Source organism: Pavona decussata, unplaced genomic scaffold (genome assembly GCF_977016875.1).
Source record: "Pavona decussata unplaced genomic scaffold, jaPavDecu1.1 SCAFFOLD_34, whole genome shotgun sequence".
Lineage (NCBI taxonomy): Eukaryota > Metazoa > Cnidaria > Anthozoa > Scleractinia > Agariciidae > Pavona > Pavona decussata.
In genome coordinates, this window is record NW_028145457.1 from 1,488,551 (window position 1) to 1,505,196 (window position 16,646).

General features: G+C 39.0%; 2 protein-coding genes across 2 annotated transcripts; one reads left to right on the forward strand and one right to left on the reverse strand.

Annotated features, from left to right (window-relative positions):
• The first annotated feature begins 1,625 nt into the window (after positions 1–1,625).
• LOC146484393 (membrane-associated progesterone receptor component 1-like) lies at positions 1,626–3,879 on the forward strand. The gene has a single exon (XM_085104898.1). The coding sequence runs from the start codon at positions 2,625–2,627 to the stop codon at positions 3,312–3,314; it is 690 nt and encodes a 229-aa protein (XP_084961024.1). The 5' UTR covers positions 1,626–2,624; the 3' UTR covers positions 3,315–3,879.
• Positions 3,880–9,697: 5,818 nt separating this feature from the next.
• On the reverse strand, positions 9,698–14,807 carry LOC146484394 (uncharacterized). The gene is made up of 4 exons (XM_085104905.1): positions 14,503–14,807; positions 12,279–12,366; positions 11,393–11,485; positions 9,698–9,877 (listed from the first exon to the last, which is right to left on the reverse strand). The coding sequence occupies exons 1-3, from the start codon at positions 14,779–14,781 to the stop codon at positions 11,397–11,399; spliced, it is 456 nt and encodes a 151-aa protein (XP_084961031.1). The 5' UTR covers positions 14,782–14,807; the 3' UTR covers positions 9,698–9,877; positions 11,393–11,396.
• Positions 14,808–16,646: the final 1,839 nt, after the last annotated feature.

Consider the following 16,646-nt stretch of genomic DNA (forward strand, 5'->3'; position numbering starts at 1 on the left):
ATGATATATCAGACCCTCAATATTCTTATAGCGCCCAGAAAGGTTTCAACTGGAATAGATCACTATCTTTCCGATCGTTCGCTGTACTGTATGGGGACAGCTCTTTGCGATCAATCATAATCAATGGTGATCACAGATTATGATCAAAGAAGTGAACATTCTCTGCCATCATTTGCGATCATATGAAAACCAGGCTTGACATTGCATCCAATGACAAATTATTTCCGGCATACGAATCAACTTTGTTTAACGAGGGTGTCACTTACAGTCTGTTACTACTGATAAACCTGTGGCCCTCAGATTCCATATCGAATTGGAAATTAGAAGTGTTGGTATTTGAGGAGAGAGGAAAACCGGAGAACCTGGAGACGAAAACCTCTCGGAGCAAGGACGAGAACCAACAACAAACTCAACTACATATGACACCGAGTCCGGGAATCGAACCCGAGCCATGCTGGTGGGAGGCGAGTGCTCTCACCTCTGCGCCATCTCTGCACTCCCCAAAATCAATCAATCTCTCAAGTGTTCAAACGCAGTGATGGCGTCTGCCTTGAGATATTACTGTCGGTGTAAAAGTGTTAGTCCCATAATCGACTGTTGGCCCTGGCTTTTTCTTAGATTTGTCGGAAAACTTTCCACCAAACCTGTACTTCTCAAATTTGACCAGCAAAATATTTTACCAAGTTCGCCGAGTTTGAATATCTACAAAATAAATTTGAACAGAAATTATTTGTCACAGGATTCGTGAAGGAAGGGTGTTTTACTCAGTTAATTGATACGTGATGATCTCTTCTGACGTGGTGTCACGAGGTTCCATTTCTCGAAAACCAATTATCGCTCATCCTGTCTTCTCTTACGTACCTTTACTTTTCACTGTAACTTTCTAAGTTTTTGATCATGTCTTAAACCACAGGTAGCCCAAGCTCGAAATATGAGCGCTAGTTACGCAACGGTTGAAAAATATAAGGATTTGTATGGGAAATAAACGGTTTATTTTAGAGGCTAAAAATATGAACGAATTCTTAAATAAAAATCACCCACTTTATTTCTCTTGTGTATGTTTTGCCTGCTATGTGGTTTTTAGGGCGATTTAGCGCGATTCCAGTGAGTTTTAGTACCATCGCTCTCTCTCTCTATATATATAGAGAGAGAGCGATGGTACTAAAACACTGCTAAAACTCACTGGAATCGCGCTAAATCGCCCTAAAAACCACATAGCAGGCAAGACATACACAAGAGAAATAAAGTAGGTGATTTTTATTTAAGAATTCGTTCATATTTTTAGCCTCTAAAATAAACCGTTTATTTCCCATACAAATCCTTATATTTTTCAACCGTTGCGTAACTAGCGCTCATATTTCGAGCTTGGGCTACCTGTGCTTAAATTCTGGGCCTCGCCTGGCTGCGCGTGATATTGCGCAATCCACTGTTTCGTGCAATCTGTGTTGTCATTTCATTGCAGTATTTGGGTCTTTTTACAAGAAATTATTGTGGAATGGTTTCACAGTTGTCACAAAAAGTAGCCCTTGGAAAGGGTTTTACTGTTTACAAGTTAAAAGTTTGCAATGTTTAACTTAAATCAGTTTATCTGCCTCCTTCCCTATATATATTGTCTATATTCCTAATGCGGTCCTTTGTCGGTTCAGCGTGTGACTGTATTCTACTAAAGCGTGTGCGCTATTTACAAGTCGAGTGTCGAGGCCTAATGTTTTCCACACTTGGAAGCTAACATACGACGCGTAATTAAACCTTTACGGCAAAGTGGCGTTACCTCGCATTTATAAGAGCGTTCTAACTAATAAGGGAACGGTTACAGTTCTAGAATACTATTTACAAGACTAAAATTAAGTCATATTCAGGGAGCAATTATTCCCGCTATGTTCAGTGATGTTTTCAACCTGCGCTGCAAAACGTGTGAAGTCGCAATAACAGTTATGTAAAAATCTGACTCGTGCAGTTTTAGCCTTAATGTTTGTTATGTTTGGCATGTCACTTAGATCAGTGTATCCGTGCAAATCGGCATGTGATAGGAGTTCAACAACATCTCAAGATGCCTGAAACATTTCCGTATCCAAGCTATCCCCACTCATAGCGGACTGAAACATTGTTTTCACATCTCTCCTGCCCCAGAATGACAAAAAGCTTAAAGCTTATTTTCCTTACTTCATTGTGAAACGAGGTCACCTGTTTCATTCCAGTTTATTTATTTTCCGTCGATGTGAATTGTTGTGATGCATACACAGATTGTAGCAGCTTAGCTCTTTTAGGAGACTTATGACAGCGTGCCGCGCAAACAACAAGGATAATCTGTTATGACCTTCTGGCCGCAAAGGAAATACTTACATCCCGTGCGCCATTCAAATAACACAATTATATTTACGTCAGTGGAGAGAGCAGCGGTGGAATTTAAGACACTCTCTCCTGGAGAGGCGAACAATGGTTTTTGTGATAAGCACATCAACTATGTGTGTTATCTTGCCGGAAATTGTTCTTCTGTCATGTGTGACTAATATAACATCACATGTCCATAGTCTCTTGAGTGTTATATATATCCTTGTAAATAAAGTTGATTATGCATTTCAGAAGCGAACCACAACACCGCTAACGTCTCCGCACAACATTTGATGTTTGGCTTCGACATGAACAAGTGGATTACATCGCGTTGCCGAGTCCGATTTAAGGCTCAAGACATTGATGTTCAACTCGGTTTCTACGACATTTTAACTTGGTGTCTTGAAATTTGTTTAGATGGATTATTTTCACTCGGCTCAGTTTTACTATCCCTTCAAGTGATGTGGAGAAAAATATTTCCCATTTCACAGCAGCAAGTGACAAACGAACCGACCCATTTGTCGCCATCACAAGGCTGTGATTCCCGATCCTTTACCGTAAGAGAGTTGAGAAAGTATGATGGTGTGCAACACAGCAGAATTTATTTTGCAGTCAATGGCAAGGTTTTTGACGCCACAAATACAGGGGGCATTCAGTTTCTTGACGGGCCTTTCAGTTGCCTCGCCGGCCGGGATGCCAGCCGCGCTCTAGCAACGTATTCGTTAAAGAAGCACCTTAATAATGAGTATGAAATGGATGATTTAGCAGATCTGAATCCTCTTCAACAGGACTGCCTCTTTCACTGGGAAATGCAGTATTCAGAGATGTATCCCTGTGTAGGGAGACTTGTAAACAGTCACCAGCCACGTGCACTACAACAAGTATGCATAAGAACGATTCGTGCGTCTTTGGACAAATTGAACTCGGTAGATGAACTACCCTTACCAAAAACCTTGAAAAATAGACTTGTACGTTATGGATAAGATTATCGGAATGTAAATTCGAATGTAAATGTAGTGTAGTCAGTACTGTGAAGCCAGCTGGCTGGCCAGCCTGTCACATTGTTTATGTAACGAAGATCGCAGAGGCAAAGTTCACTTTTCGTATTAGGCGAAACAGTGTGCGGTTATCTTATCTATGATAAGGGCAAAACGGATGTAAACCTGACTGGCAAAGAATCGTCTCGCGTTTATTTTGTTGAAAATTTAATCAAATGGCCACCCAGTTGTAATATATTCACAAAATTGTTATGATGTGGGCTCTGGGAGTCAATACATAGCAATCTTGTTCAAGTGGTCAAAAGGAGTTATGGTATTTCGTCATTGTTTACTGTGAATAATAGTGGCAGTTATCCAAGATTGAGTGAATTTTGACTGAAACAACATTCAACACTGAGCTAGATGTTCCAAACACAATACCTCGCGGAATTGGTTAAGCATTTTATCGTAAATGTCATAAGCCGGTCACCGGCCGGTCAATTGCCAGCTGAACAATGCTTCAGTATTTTTAGACCTCAAATTTCAATAATAATAAAGAGGATAATGGCGAGCACTGTCAGGATTATTCTAGTTGGAGGCTACAACAAAAGGTCTCAGTGGCGCGCGAATGAAGCCGAAAAAAGATCTTCTATTTTAAGATGTAACTTATCAGTCGATAAAAAATGCTTCATTCGGTATCAATTGCACTACACTAGGAAGATTAAATGGTACTCCATTCGATTTTCTGAGGATTTTTTTGAAAGCGAGTACGTCAGAAGCTCTCAGGGCAGCCTTGAATTCTGGATTCTCGTAGAAAAGTCGCGATATTTGGTTACTCAACTTTTAATACAGATGTCACAGAGTAGTGGGATGCACGGATGAGGGTATAACGTATTTCCGGACACTTGTTAACTAAAGGAGTAGTTGATTGCGCAAACGAAGGTAGAGGAAGTTGTTAAATTGAAAACAAAAAATATGAAAGCTGTCATTGACAGGAAGTCTTTCACGATCAGGCCAAGCGGAATTGCAGCAGAGTATGAATTCAAGAAATTGAAAAGAGTTTTTAATTCCTGGTGTCACGTTTTGCTACACACCGTTTAGCAGTTTGTGTTTAGCTCTATTAAGTAGGCAACTTTCACGCAAGCATAGCTCACCCGCCGGAATTTCCTGCCTGCCTACGCTCTGTTTGTATACACCTTTTATTATTGCGCAGCGTAGCGAGACAGCATCCTTAATGCGCATGCGGGAGATTTCAGCAATACACTCTCGCCTACAAAGCACTTTACATTACGACATTACGGCTCTGAAGCTCCGGCAAACGCTTTATATTACGGAAACAAACTTCTGCTATTACGGGCTTAAGGACACGATGATCCTATTGTACTGAGTCACGTATTTCTAGTATAACGGAGACTGAACGGCAACCGCTCGTGTGGACCCACGTTTTTGAGCCGTTTTTATCTGAAATAGGGTATAGATTTTAACCATCTTTGTCTGAAAGTCTGAAAACAGGTATGCCGGATTTTACAGAAACGGGTATCGATTCTAGAAACCGGTCTGAAAATGGATATGAAATTGAGAAGCCAGGTCTGAAATTACATATTTTGATCTGATAGAGTCAAGGTTTGGAAGAAAATTCCGACGAGGAACCCCCGGGACAGCAACTTGAGACATTTGTCTGATCAGTTTTTAATCCATCCAGTCTGTTTGTAAATGACCAACATGCCCTGAGGGCGCTTTCACGGCAATTTCTCTGTGTTTTGGTCAAAAGTATTTGACAACTGAGGAACATTTCTCTAACATTTAATTGCTTTCGGAGCACCAGAAGATTCTTCTGGGAAGAACTAAGTAGAATCAGTTTTTTTTAAGCGATTTCTCCATAATGCACATGCAAGAAGAACGTGAAAAAAAAAATTGGCCAATTTTTTCAAGTTACAATCTATTTCAATTCCGGCCATCCGTAGCCAAAGATAATTAACCCTAGTTCCTGTGTACTTGTAGGGGTCATTGTTTTCTAAAAGCTGAACCATTATTTTAACGTGTCCATCGATTCAAATGTTTTTTTGGCCATTAAAAGTTAGCTTACAAATAGGTGACACTGCCCCTCGATTGACGATTGATCCGTCACGCTCATCCGTTTTCGAAAAATTACAATAAGGACAAAATTTTAATGGCAGATTTCTACGAATTATTCACAGGATCAAAACAGCGCGTGACGCGTTTGATCAGATTGCCTTTCTTCCGGTGTTTCAGTTCTTTAATAAAGTTTTCTGCCTACTAAGCAGAAAGTTTCACTTCCTTGGTCTTTTGCTGCAGTCATTGATTGTATAGCCGGCTTGTTCCTCATTCGCGTTCTTTGCTTGCCGCTATGACGCTATGAGAATGGTGATATGACTTTGATTCCGTTATCGTGTTTCAAGAACAATTAATTAAGTAATTTTAGTCCGACACTGTGATAAATGAGCATAAGGTTTCTTTATTTTAAACTTGTTTCAGTTACAGTTGAGAAATTAAACAATAGAACCGTAAAAATGTCTGCTCTATTCTTTGTGACGATAAAACATGCTACCTGTCGTTTCTTCTGAGAACCCGCTTAATACGGACACCCGGACAATACGGACACTTTCATGACACTTTGGCATGTCCCCTTGGTGTCGGTATTAAGGGGGGATTACACCTAAACGCCATTTTTCCGCCACTTGACTAATGGAAATATCTCGCTCACGTTTCAAGCAATCCAAAAACCCTATCATCATCCCGTGAATCTGTGTTGTGGGGTATTTTGTGAATTTTTGGGTATATTTGGGAGGAGTAGTTTCTCTAGAAGGATTGGTAAAATTAAGAGAAATAAGAAGTATTGAAGATTTAGTTGAAGTTTTAAAATTAGAATTTGTAGTTAATAATTATTATTAAATTCTCAGCCTCAGATATTGCATTTCTAGCGTTCTGATTGGTTCACTAAATCTCGGTTATCAGCTCATATACCGTAGTTTGACCTTATATGGAAAACGAAAGCCCCAGGTGTCGCTAAGCTAAATTTTGGCGGGAAGGAAAAGTTTCTTCGGAAAAATGTAGGAAAAAAAAAGGAAAAGAAAGAAATACCAAACAATGCCACCTCAATATAACAACAATAAAGGCCACAAAGTTCGGTATGACACTATTTAATGGTACGTACCTCTGAAGTTTCCTTTAAAATCTTCAAAATTGCAAGATTTTACGATTTTTTAGATCACATAACAACAACAATAACAACCGGTTACCTTCAAAAATTTCAGGATGGCTTGCAAATCCTGGCGGTAAGAGGTTAAAGCCAATCGAAGAAATTTCTCAGGAAGAGCTTCATGCCTGCCTTCATGTTTTTACGAATTTACGAGGACTTCAGATGGTTCATCTACGAAATCCGTACGAGCGGCGGCCATAATGTTCGTTTCCGTCGCTCGGCACCACTCAGCAAAACATTTGCACTAATGTGCGCAGCTCTTACGCTTCTCAAGTAAGCTTGAAGTTTAAAAACTTGCACTGAATGCTTGTCTCAGTGAAGTTGTACCTCTTACACTTAGACTTGCCTGAAGTGTTTTAAATCGTCCGCGAGGAATTCAGTTCAGCATGAAAAAAGCTGTCCTTGCCCTGATCTCTTCCTTCGCTCGGCACCACAGCAGAACATTTGCTCAAATGTGCACAACTATTACGCTTTTCGATGAGCTGGAACTTCAAAAGCACTTGAATGCTAGTCTCAGAAAGGTTATAATTCGTACATTTAAACGTTTCTTGAATTTTAGATGTCCGACTGTGTCCGATTTTCTTCGCTTTCGATTTTTCATTCAACTCCGTTTGCAAAGCGCTGCGCGTGTCATGTGATCGTTAGGTTTCGCGCGCTTTGGTCGGAGGCTGCCTCAACATCCGGTCGTTTAAATTTTTAAAATATAAAAATTCAATAAACTTCAACAGCAATGTCCAAACGCGGAGAATTTAATAAAACAATTATTCCATTCGCGCTTGTTGGATATGAGATTAGTTATAGCCAACTCGGCGCTTCGCGCCTCGTTGGCTATTTACCATCTCATATCCAACGCGCGCTCATGGAATAATTGGGGTGCTCTTGCGTGGGTATCAACTGTCAGTTGGTGTTCCAAAAATCATTTTTTTCTTGTATCTCTTCTTAAGGTTACCCGATACCTTCAGGCGTTTCTCGCGTTTAAGCGATGTAGGGCGTCCAGTATAACCTGTAGATACCTAAACCCCTATATCAAATTAAAGCTTATAGAGCTGACTATCAAACCATACCAAGAATTTTGAAATAAAATAAATTGTCGAATTTTTCCCGACCTCTAATTGCGAGCGTCCGAATCACCTTTTTAAAGCTACAAGTCAAAGGGAATTTTGTTTTTTTGCTAATTTAATTTGCTCCTCAGTTTCCGACCCAAAGCGCTAAAAAAACGTGTCTTCGTTCTGCCATATTCAATCGCAGTGAAAAGTTATAGAGCATTTTCGAAATAGGATGAAAAAAAATGTGGAGTAATCGAACAAAAACCGCTCTCGGAGAAAAAATATTTCGAAAGAAAAAATTCGCAGACACGTTTTTGTTGTTTATATGTTAAACTAGCGACTGTCCAAAGTTGAAGGCAAACGAACAAATTCCTTTTGAGTTTTAGCTCTTTGAAGTGGCTCCTCCAAGTGAAAAAAATTTATTCGAGAAAACAGCGCAAAAAATTCGGCAATTCATTTTATTTCAAAATTCTTGGTTTAGTTGGATAGCCAGCTCTATAAGCTTTAATTAGCCTGCGAGCAAGCTCTCTTGGGGTTGGGGGGGCTCTCCCGCCCCCCACCCCCAAGAGAGCTTGCTCGCAGGCTAAGCTTTAATTTGATGTAAGGGTTCAGGTATCTACAGTTTAAACCTGACGCGCTACATCGCTTGGACGCGAGACACCTCTGAAGACACCTCTGAAGGTACACCGCTTTACGGACACCCGCTTAATACAGTCACCTGCTTATTTATACGGACATTTTTTTTTTGTCCCGACGAAAGGCTCTCATGTTTTCTCTTACATTTGATTAGCCCGCTTACGGACAACGGACACTTCTATAACCTGAGTGACACGTTCGGCTCAAAGTTAACCACTGGTTATCTGCGCACTGTATGAATTGTCAACATTCAGTTCGCAAATTAGAAATGTGAGTGCAGAGCAAAGCCACGGACTACTGATTTACAATTATTACGTTGTCAGTCGCGTTTGAAGCACTGAGAAAACATTAATTTTAGTGCGAGAGATATTGAGTGGGCATAAGGTTTCTTCAGTTTGAACTCAGTCAAGGGGTACGACGATTTTGCTGTATTTTGGTCAAAAGTGAAAACTGCTCAAATATTTGACGAAAAGCCTTTTTGCTAACAAGAAATTGCTCTTAAAACACCAGGAAGAAAGTATCAAGGGATTTCTCCAAGAAATAACTAACTATAATCAGTTTTTAGCGACTTTTCCAAAATAGACAAGAAGAACTTGAAAAAAATTGGCCAATTTTTTTAAGTTGCAATCCATTTTCATCCTAGCCTTCCGCAGCCAAACGTATTCAATAGTAGTTTCTGGTTATTCAAAGTGACAGTAAAATGGGTGACACTGCCCCTTTTAAGTATCGTTCTGTTGCTTTTAAATTGTGTGCTTAGTCTTTGCATCGATAGAACATGTGTCGGCGACGTTTAATGTTAAAGCCCGCTTGATACGGACACCCGGATAATACGAGCAGTGTTGTGTGTCCCTTTAACTGGTGTTTATCAACCGGGTTCCATCGTACATTTGTTTTGATTATGTGCCATTCTGAAGGATTAACCGCAGAAATGTGACTTATTGGGTTAGAAAATTTTAAGTGAAAAGATTTAGGGAGGGACATTTTCGGGTATTTTGTAAAGAACAATGGTCAAGAATGGGCTTTTGAGGGTGACGTTCGGATTGACCGAGATGAAAAACAGACGCCTAAGAACCAGGCAACCTGAATCGTACAAACCGGGAAAACGGGAGGGAACAAAATGCACGTGAACGGACAAGCGGAAGACCGAGGAGGAAGACCACCGGAAGGGACGGTTGGTTAGCAGAACTGGTTATCGCAATAATTAAACTTAAAAATGTAGTTTCCCAAACAAGAGCCACAGTAATTTTTTAGTCGTTTACTTTGATAAGAAAACGTCTTTACTAAGTTACAAGAAACGAATCGGAGTGTAAACAAGTCTTACGACTTCAATTTGCACAACTCTCCAGGCAGATATAGCGCTGCTGTAACCCCAAGACCGCTTGCTCTCAAAGGGCATCGTGCCACTCGTAATTAATTATTACACGCTCTCTGTGACACGAGCTTGGGCTGCCTGTGGAATTACTAGTAATCAGTACACAGACAAGGTGTACAAGTCAGAAATGCTTTATTGCATCATAATGTACATGCGCCAGTTGGAAATAAGGTAATCAGAACATTAAAAACTTTCAGGAACAGAGGAGTGTCAACGGCCTCACTACGGCTTTAATGTTAACCACCAGCACCCTTTGTCTTTTTTCGTCAACAGGAATTCTTCGCCTGGGAAATCTCTGAAAAAAGGTAAATTGCAATGATTAAAAAAGACTGAATAGGTTGAACCCCCAACCAAGCCCCCTCCCCCCAAACCCTGTTGATCTATGTTGAACTACTGTTCTTGACATTTTCAAATTGTTCAAAGCACTGAGACAGATGAAAAATTTATGAACATGAGCAGTTATTTCTGTCCCAGAGTTCGACCATGACAGCTAAAATCCATACATTTAAAATTTCACTCGCATAAACAGGGAGCAAAAACATACAACATAAGCTGGATTAATTTTGCTGAATCGGCAGTATCCATAGATAGCTGGTTAGTGCGACGCGTGTTTAGATTGAAATTGGCAACAAAGATGTCTGATAACTGTCTCTGTTATAACAGGAAGAATAAAAAACAGGATGCCCTGATGAAAAAGCAGCTTAATCTGGCAAATCTGCCCAATATATTTACTGGTATCTTTTTAAGGATTTTTCAAGAAAAAATTAAAAGGAGTTTGTGAAGCAAATAGTGTCCAAAATGAACATTGTAACAGAAAAGGCTAAGAAAAAAAAGGCATGAATGTGCCACAGGTTATAACGTAGCCTGAGTATCAGGCCTTCCTAAGGTTTTCTTCCCTTTTCCCCTTCCTATCTTCCCCCTCCCCCCCGAAAAGCCTTATACTCAGGCTAGTTATAACGTCACTTCACTTGACAACAAAACAAAAATGGTGGTGAAGTAAAGCCACTTTGCAGACCATGCAGACATTCTTTAGGAGCTTGAGTGCCTTACAAGCAATCGTGCCAATAAACACACAATCACTGATTACTGAACTTCAATGCCTCTGTTTTAATAATTCTTACTCCTTAAATGGTTGATGGTTTGAAGCATTTTGCCACAAAAATGTTAGAAAGTTCTGAATTTATTTGGCAATAAATTAATGGTGATTCACAAATTTTAAATGCAATGCCATTGCCTTAATGTCTTGTATGACATACTTATAGTGAATAACAGCGTTCCACATTGGTAAGAAATGCCAAGACATGTCATTTCATTGAGACAGATAATTTGTGTTATGTGCACAGGGGATGCTCAATACTATTTAATCAGCTAAGTATAACCTGAATTGATTTGTGATAATTAGTTTTAGATTTTAATTTGAATGCACAACCCCACAAGCTACAGAGCTTTAACTTACTGTATTATTGTGCTTATATAAAGGCTGTCTTTCTGTAGCAGGTGATAGATTACAATATCATGAGATAGGTGAATGGTGTGGAGGGAGGGGTGGTAAGGTAAGGAAACCCAAGGGGGATAGGGTGGGGCAAAGTGGCTACATTAAAAAGCTTCTGTAGCTTCTTTGTCTTATGACATTAAGCTGGATTGTGTGTACAAGTAAGCTACTAAAATCACTTTCAGTTTGTAACAATGTCAATGAAAACATTTGACAACTTTGATCAAAACAAAGTTTCATTAACCTTTTACGATGATTATTGTTTCTCATGTTCATCAATAAACACTTACATTACTGACATTACTGACAATATCCTACCTTATTAATGTTCTTTTAATGCCTTAGCTATGAAATCCACAGCATCCTTTACTGAAAAGACCTTTTCAGCTTCTTCATCAGAAATTTCAATTGCTGCAAGTGATAATAGTTATACCTATTAGCCACATAACACAGTAGCTCAACTGCTGTGATTTAAGCATTACTATGGGCCTTGCAATTACTGGAGCCTTAGAAGCATCTAGCAATCCAAAATTAATTGTGTCATTTATAAAAACTTGCCTCAAGATACAAATACAGTTGAAACTGTACTAAGTGTAAACTGTATCAAGCGGTCACCCTCTTTTAAGTGTCACTTGTCCGAAAATTACTTCCCTTTATTGCTGTGATTTTGACCTCTTAGCAGTCACCTGTATTAAGCCATTGCAGTCAACCATTACACTAAATACACAATACAGGTTCAACTTCACCTACAGTGTATACATGTAGTTTTCAACAAAGCTGGTCTCAAGTGTCAACTTTATTGAACTGACAATATATGTATGTACTTGAGCCTTCAACAGGAACTTTAGCACTTACAGTACTAGTCAAAACTATTTGTGCATTAACACACTGCAAAGCCTTATCTTTGTGGATGCTGATTGCCCTGAAATTCACTGAGGTGGGATTAATAACATAGATGTATCACAGACAAAATAAAAAAAAAAAGCCATGGTGCATTTATTAGATGTGACAATACCTTGGTACACTGTATACGCAAAACAGTTATCCATTACTATTATACAGTATTGTTTAACGTTATCTAAAGTTTAATACACAAAGGGAGCATCACAGGCCAATATTGTCCCAGTACAGCCCTTGCATTTGGTCAATAAGATATATGTATTCTGAGGCAGAAACCCAAGAATAAAACTTGCTAAACACTTACCAAAGTCATCTTCTAATGCCATAACAATCTCGACTATATCCAAACTGTCTAAGCCCAGGTCATTAACAAAATGACTTTCACTGTTTAGCTGAGGAAAGAAGACTGAAAGTTACTTTGTTTTTTTAATTAAAAGTAACATGTACACTATATAACCAAAGCAAAAGGATCAAAGTCGAATAAAAATATAATAATGTAATGTTCTAAGTTGAACTGTTTTGGTTGACACGGCAAATAATTATATAAAATAATAGTCATGAAAATCAGCAATTTGGCAAAAACTCAGAGAAAATATTGGACCTCAACAGGAGTAAAACATACATGTACGCCCTTCTACACACCATTCAGTTACCTTACATGTTACTTAAGACTTCTGGTGTAGTTTTTTTGGCATCACAAGTCATGTTACAAACCCACTTTACCACAAAAGCACCAATTTGAAGAGAAAGCAACCTCTTGGAGAGAAGGGGGGGGGAGGGAGAGGAGAGCTTGCACTGCACTGCATGTCTCAGGAATTTGAATTTCTGCTTTGAAACATTTGATGCAAAAGGCTGATTGGTGGAGATTTAATTTGGTGATTAAGTTTAAAGGCAATGTTTTTTTAAAAGAGCAATCTTTTCCCTTTTGATCTGAAATTCTTGTCTAGTTTACCACTTGGCCACAAATAACATCTTTCACATGGGTCGGCTGTTCCAATGAAACAATATTGTCAATTTTGAGAATTGTGTCCTCATTCTTGGTGATGGGGCTACAAATTTAAGATCCTAACGATTTCCTTGCACTGCTTTAGACTTTTCTCCTTGGCTGGACTATAATTATCTGTTGTAATACTTTTCTTTCTATGTTAATGTTGTGTAAATAGTGTGAAATAAATGAACCTTGACTGTGCCCAGTTTTTGACATTTTTTCTGTCCATGGCTTCTTTCTGGCATTGACACTGGAGTCGGCAAGGTTCGCTTAACCCTTGGCATGACATTTGTGACCTCGACCTCTTGGTCAATCAGCTGAACAAACTAAGGATTTACCACATTAAGTGTCCTCACAATACCAGCGTGCTTTCAAACAAATTTGGGCCAATAGAAACAATTTGCATGTGCGCTGGTTGCTTATTTCTAAGCTGCAATGTATCTTGACACTTCTATGAAACTGGTCTCTTGTATTATGTATAGTATAGGTTAAGAGAGCCTGAACTTGATCCTCATGCGAATCAAGTATCAAGAATTGAGTTGAAAATCCAGACTTGATTCACTCAAAACTCAACTAGATCCCTGATACTTGATTCTCACAAGAATCACTGAACCATAACATTTCTGTTCATTCATACAACAACCTAGTTTTGAAAAAACAATTTGTATCTCAAGGAAAGAACAATTACAGGCACCAGTTCTGCTACACACACAGAACCAATTTGTCTGTGAAGAAGAAACAAGAATGGTCTCTCTTTGCATTTATTTTGCTAAATTTATCACCAAGTTTAACAAATTCATGAAATGAATTCATTAAATGAATTTGTTAACTAAATATTAATTTTATACTTCTGTCAATATCTGCCATTCCATAAATACCACCATAATGGTCATGGAATACTTTACTGTCATGTTGTGAACTTTGCCTCATTACACGGAATACCTGTATCTTTTTTTTTTCCTTCGTCGTAGTCACAAATCCCAGTAACACAACGATAAAATATCACGAAGTCTCTCTGAATAAAACCATTCAATTACTTCAATTGCAAAGGGAGGATAGTTTTTAAAAAATATCTGCGAAGCATACAGTGGGGAATAAATGGGGCTACATTAAGCATTCCGTGTAAATGCCATTAGGGGCATCTTGTTTTAAATAAAGTAACAGTGCCTTCGCTCGATAACTTTTATTGTTATTAGGTCTAAACCTCAAGAAAACTGGCTTGCTGACCTGGCAATTGAATGGTGGACTCAAGGAGATTTGGAGAAAACTGTGCCTATATTGACCTCGCAAATTCTTCACTGACTTACTGACTTTGCAGGTAATCTGTGGCAGTCTTTTTAATGCGAAAGTTGAACATGCACAGTCATCCAATGTGTCATGTTCCTGGAAATTCAGGTTTTACCTTCAGGTCTCTCCCGAAGAGCCGAAGAGTGAGAAGATCTGGGTACAAGATTAGCCCTTCGCTTGTTATGTAAGTCTTGGGCTTACATCATGAGTAATATTATTACAAACAAGTATAATTAGTAAATGCAGTCCTTACCTTTTCAGCTTCGACTTTATCAAAAAGTTTTAAAACATCCATAACCCGTGTCTGAATTTCATCCCTCGATAGTGCTGCTCCAGCATCGGCGAATAAGCGAACGCCCATAAGAGGAGGCCTCGCGAGTAAGCTATTATGGACGAGAAAAGGCTGCTGCGAGTATTTGTTGGTAGCAAAAATAACACGTGGTGAAGATGAAACCAGGCGTACGCTCTGCCTCCTTAACAGTGGCTGAACGAAGGCACGTCTTCCAAACTGCCGGAGCATGTGGGTCGCCATCTTTGAAATCACTAACAGACTAGAGCTAAGGATGGTGGGAATATCAGTAAAATTCTAAAAAATATTTTTATTGGTCAGCTGGTTGAAATACACCAATCATAAGGCTTGTAATATCTTCGTGCCGCTGACCGCTCTTACGTAAGTTGTCATTTGTGGCACGTGTAATCCAAGATGGCGAGCAAAGTTTTCCCTGGTCAGTGCTACTTTCAGGGCACATTTAGGTTAAGAAATGCACTAAAAGCTGATTCCACAAACCATATCAGATGCTGCTCATATATTTCAGCTTTTCAAGGAGAAGTTAAGTCAAGTGGAGACCTAAAGAAGAGAAATGATCGGGTGCAATTAGTCCACCTAAATTCGTCTGGTTCAGATGAAAGATCATGGACTGGTATAGCATCCAAAGCGTTCTTTACCGCGTATAAATCCAGGAATTGCTATCACATTATACAAGAGATCAATCTTTGGGACAAAAATCTTTTACAATATGATTTATCGCATGTAGCCAGCAAAATGCGAATGGTAACTGGTGAAGACAAACCGTCAGACAAACAGAACTTTGAACCAGTGGAAAAAATGGTCGAAACTTTGTTTTCGGCGGATAAGCTGGTTGTTTCGTGCCCAATGTGGAATTACAGTATTCCGTATGTCTTGAAACAGTACATCGACTGTGTTGTTCAACCTGGCTTGACATTTAGGGAAACTTCAAATGGCCCACAAGGGCTGTTAGCTGGAAGGCCATTGTTACTTATAACCTCCTCTGGAGGGGACTATTCTACAGGTCAGATGAAAGCACTTGACTATCAGGTTCCTTACTTGAAAGACATCTTTGGTTTGATTGGTTTTACTGATGTGAGACACATTTATATCAAGAACACAGCGCACACAAAGCGTGATAAATTGAGGAAGTTTATTGAATCAAGTTGCCTTGAAGAAGCTGCTAAATTTTAACTGTACTTTTAGAATTTCATACATTTTCTAAACAAAATATTAAGGTGGAGGTTTATTTGAATTGATGCTATTTAATTAGAATTTGCACCTATCTTGTGACTCTTATTAAATGACCAGATCATAAATAATATAATAATTATTATATTTTCATTTGTAGCCCTCCTGGAGGGAAAGGGAAGTGGCACTGCTGTTATTTTGGATGAGTAATCCTTGTGACCCATATCCCATTCTCCTGGTCTCACATATGGGTTACCAAACCTCCCAGATAAAATTTATATTATTTTGATCTTTGGTCTTCACTCAACTAAGATTTCAACCGCAAATTGTGACAAAACCCATTAACTTTGGTTTCCTGGGTGGATGTAATTTTGTGCATCATTTCTTACAAACATTTATAGAAATTAAAAGAAATGAGTTGATTTTTGAGGGTAATCAGTTTGTGAGGGTAGGATGGGCAACTTTGGGCAAAAGTGGCAGCTGCTTTCTGTCACTTTTGCCAGTATGAAATGGTTCAAGGGTCAAATGGTACCCAAAAAAATGTCTAAAGTTCAGTTGCTTGTTGGAGAAAGTCTAAACAGTTGTGGAAAGTTACTGTACGATGCTGCAAAGTTGTTACACAGCTTAACCATAACCTGTTTTACAGGCACTCAGCATTGAAAGTTTTTTATGCTAAGCTATGTCTGGCTTATTATTCAAAACCATAAACTCGTAAAATGACAGTTTACGAGATTTGGTGGAAATGCGGAACATTCATGTCAGTGAGTGTGTAGAAAACACTTCGAGACGATGGCCTTGATAACCTGTCTCCTCAAGGATTTACCACCAATTTGAAATAAATGATTGAAACTGACTTCTCAAATAACATTTAAGTTTGTCAGCGTTGCGGAGATGTTTATATTATTTTGCACTGTACGGGT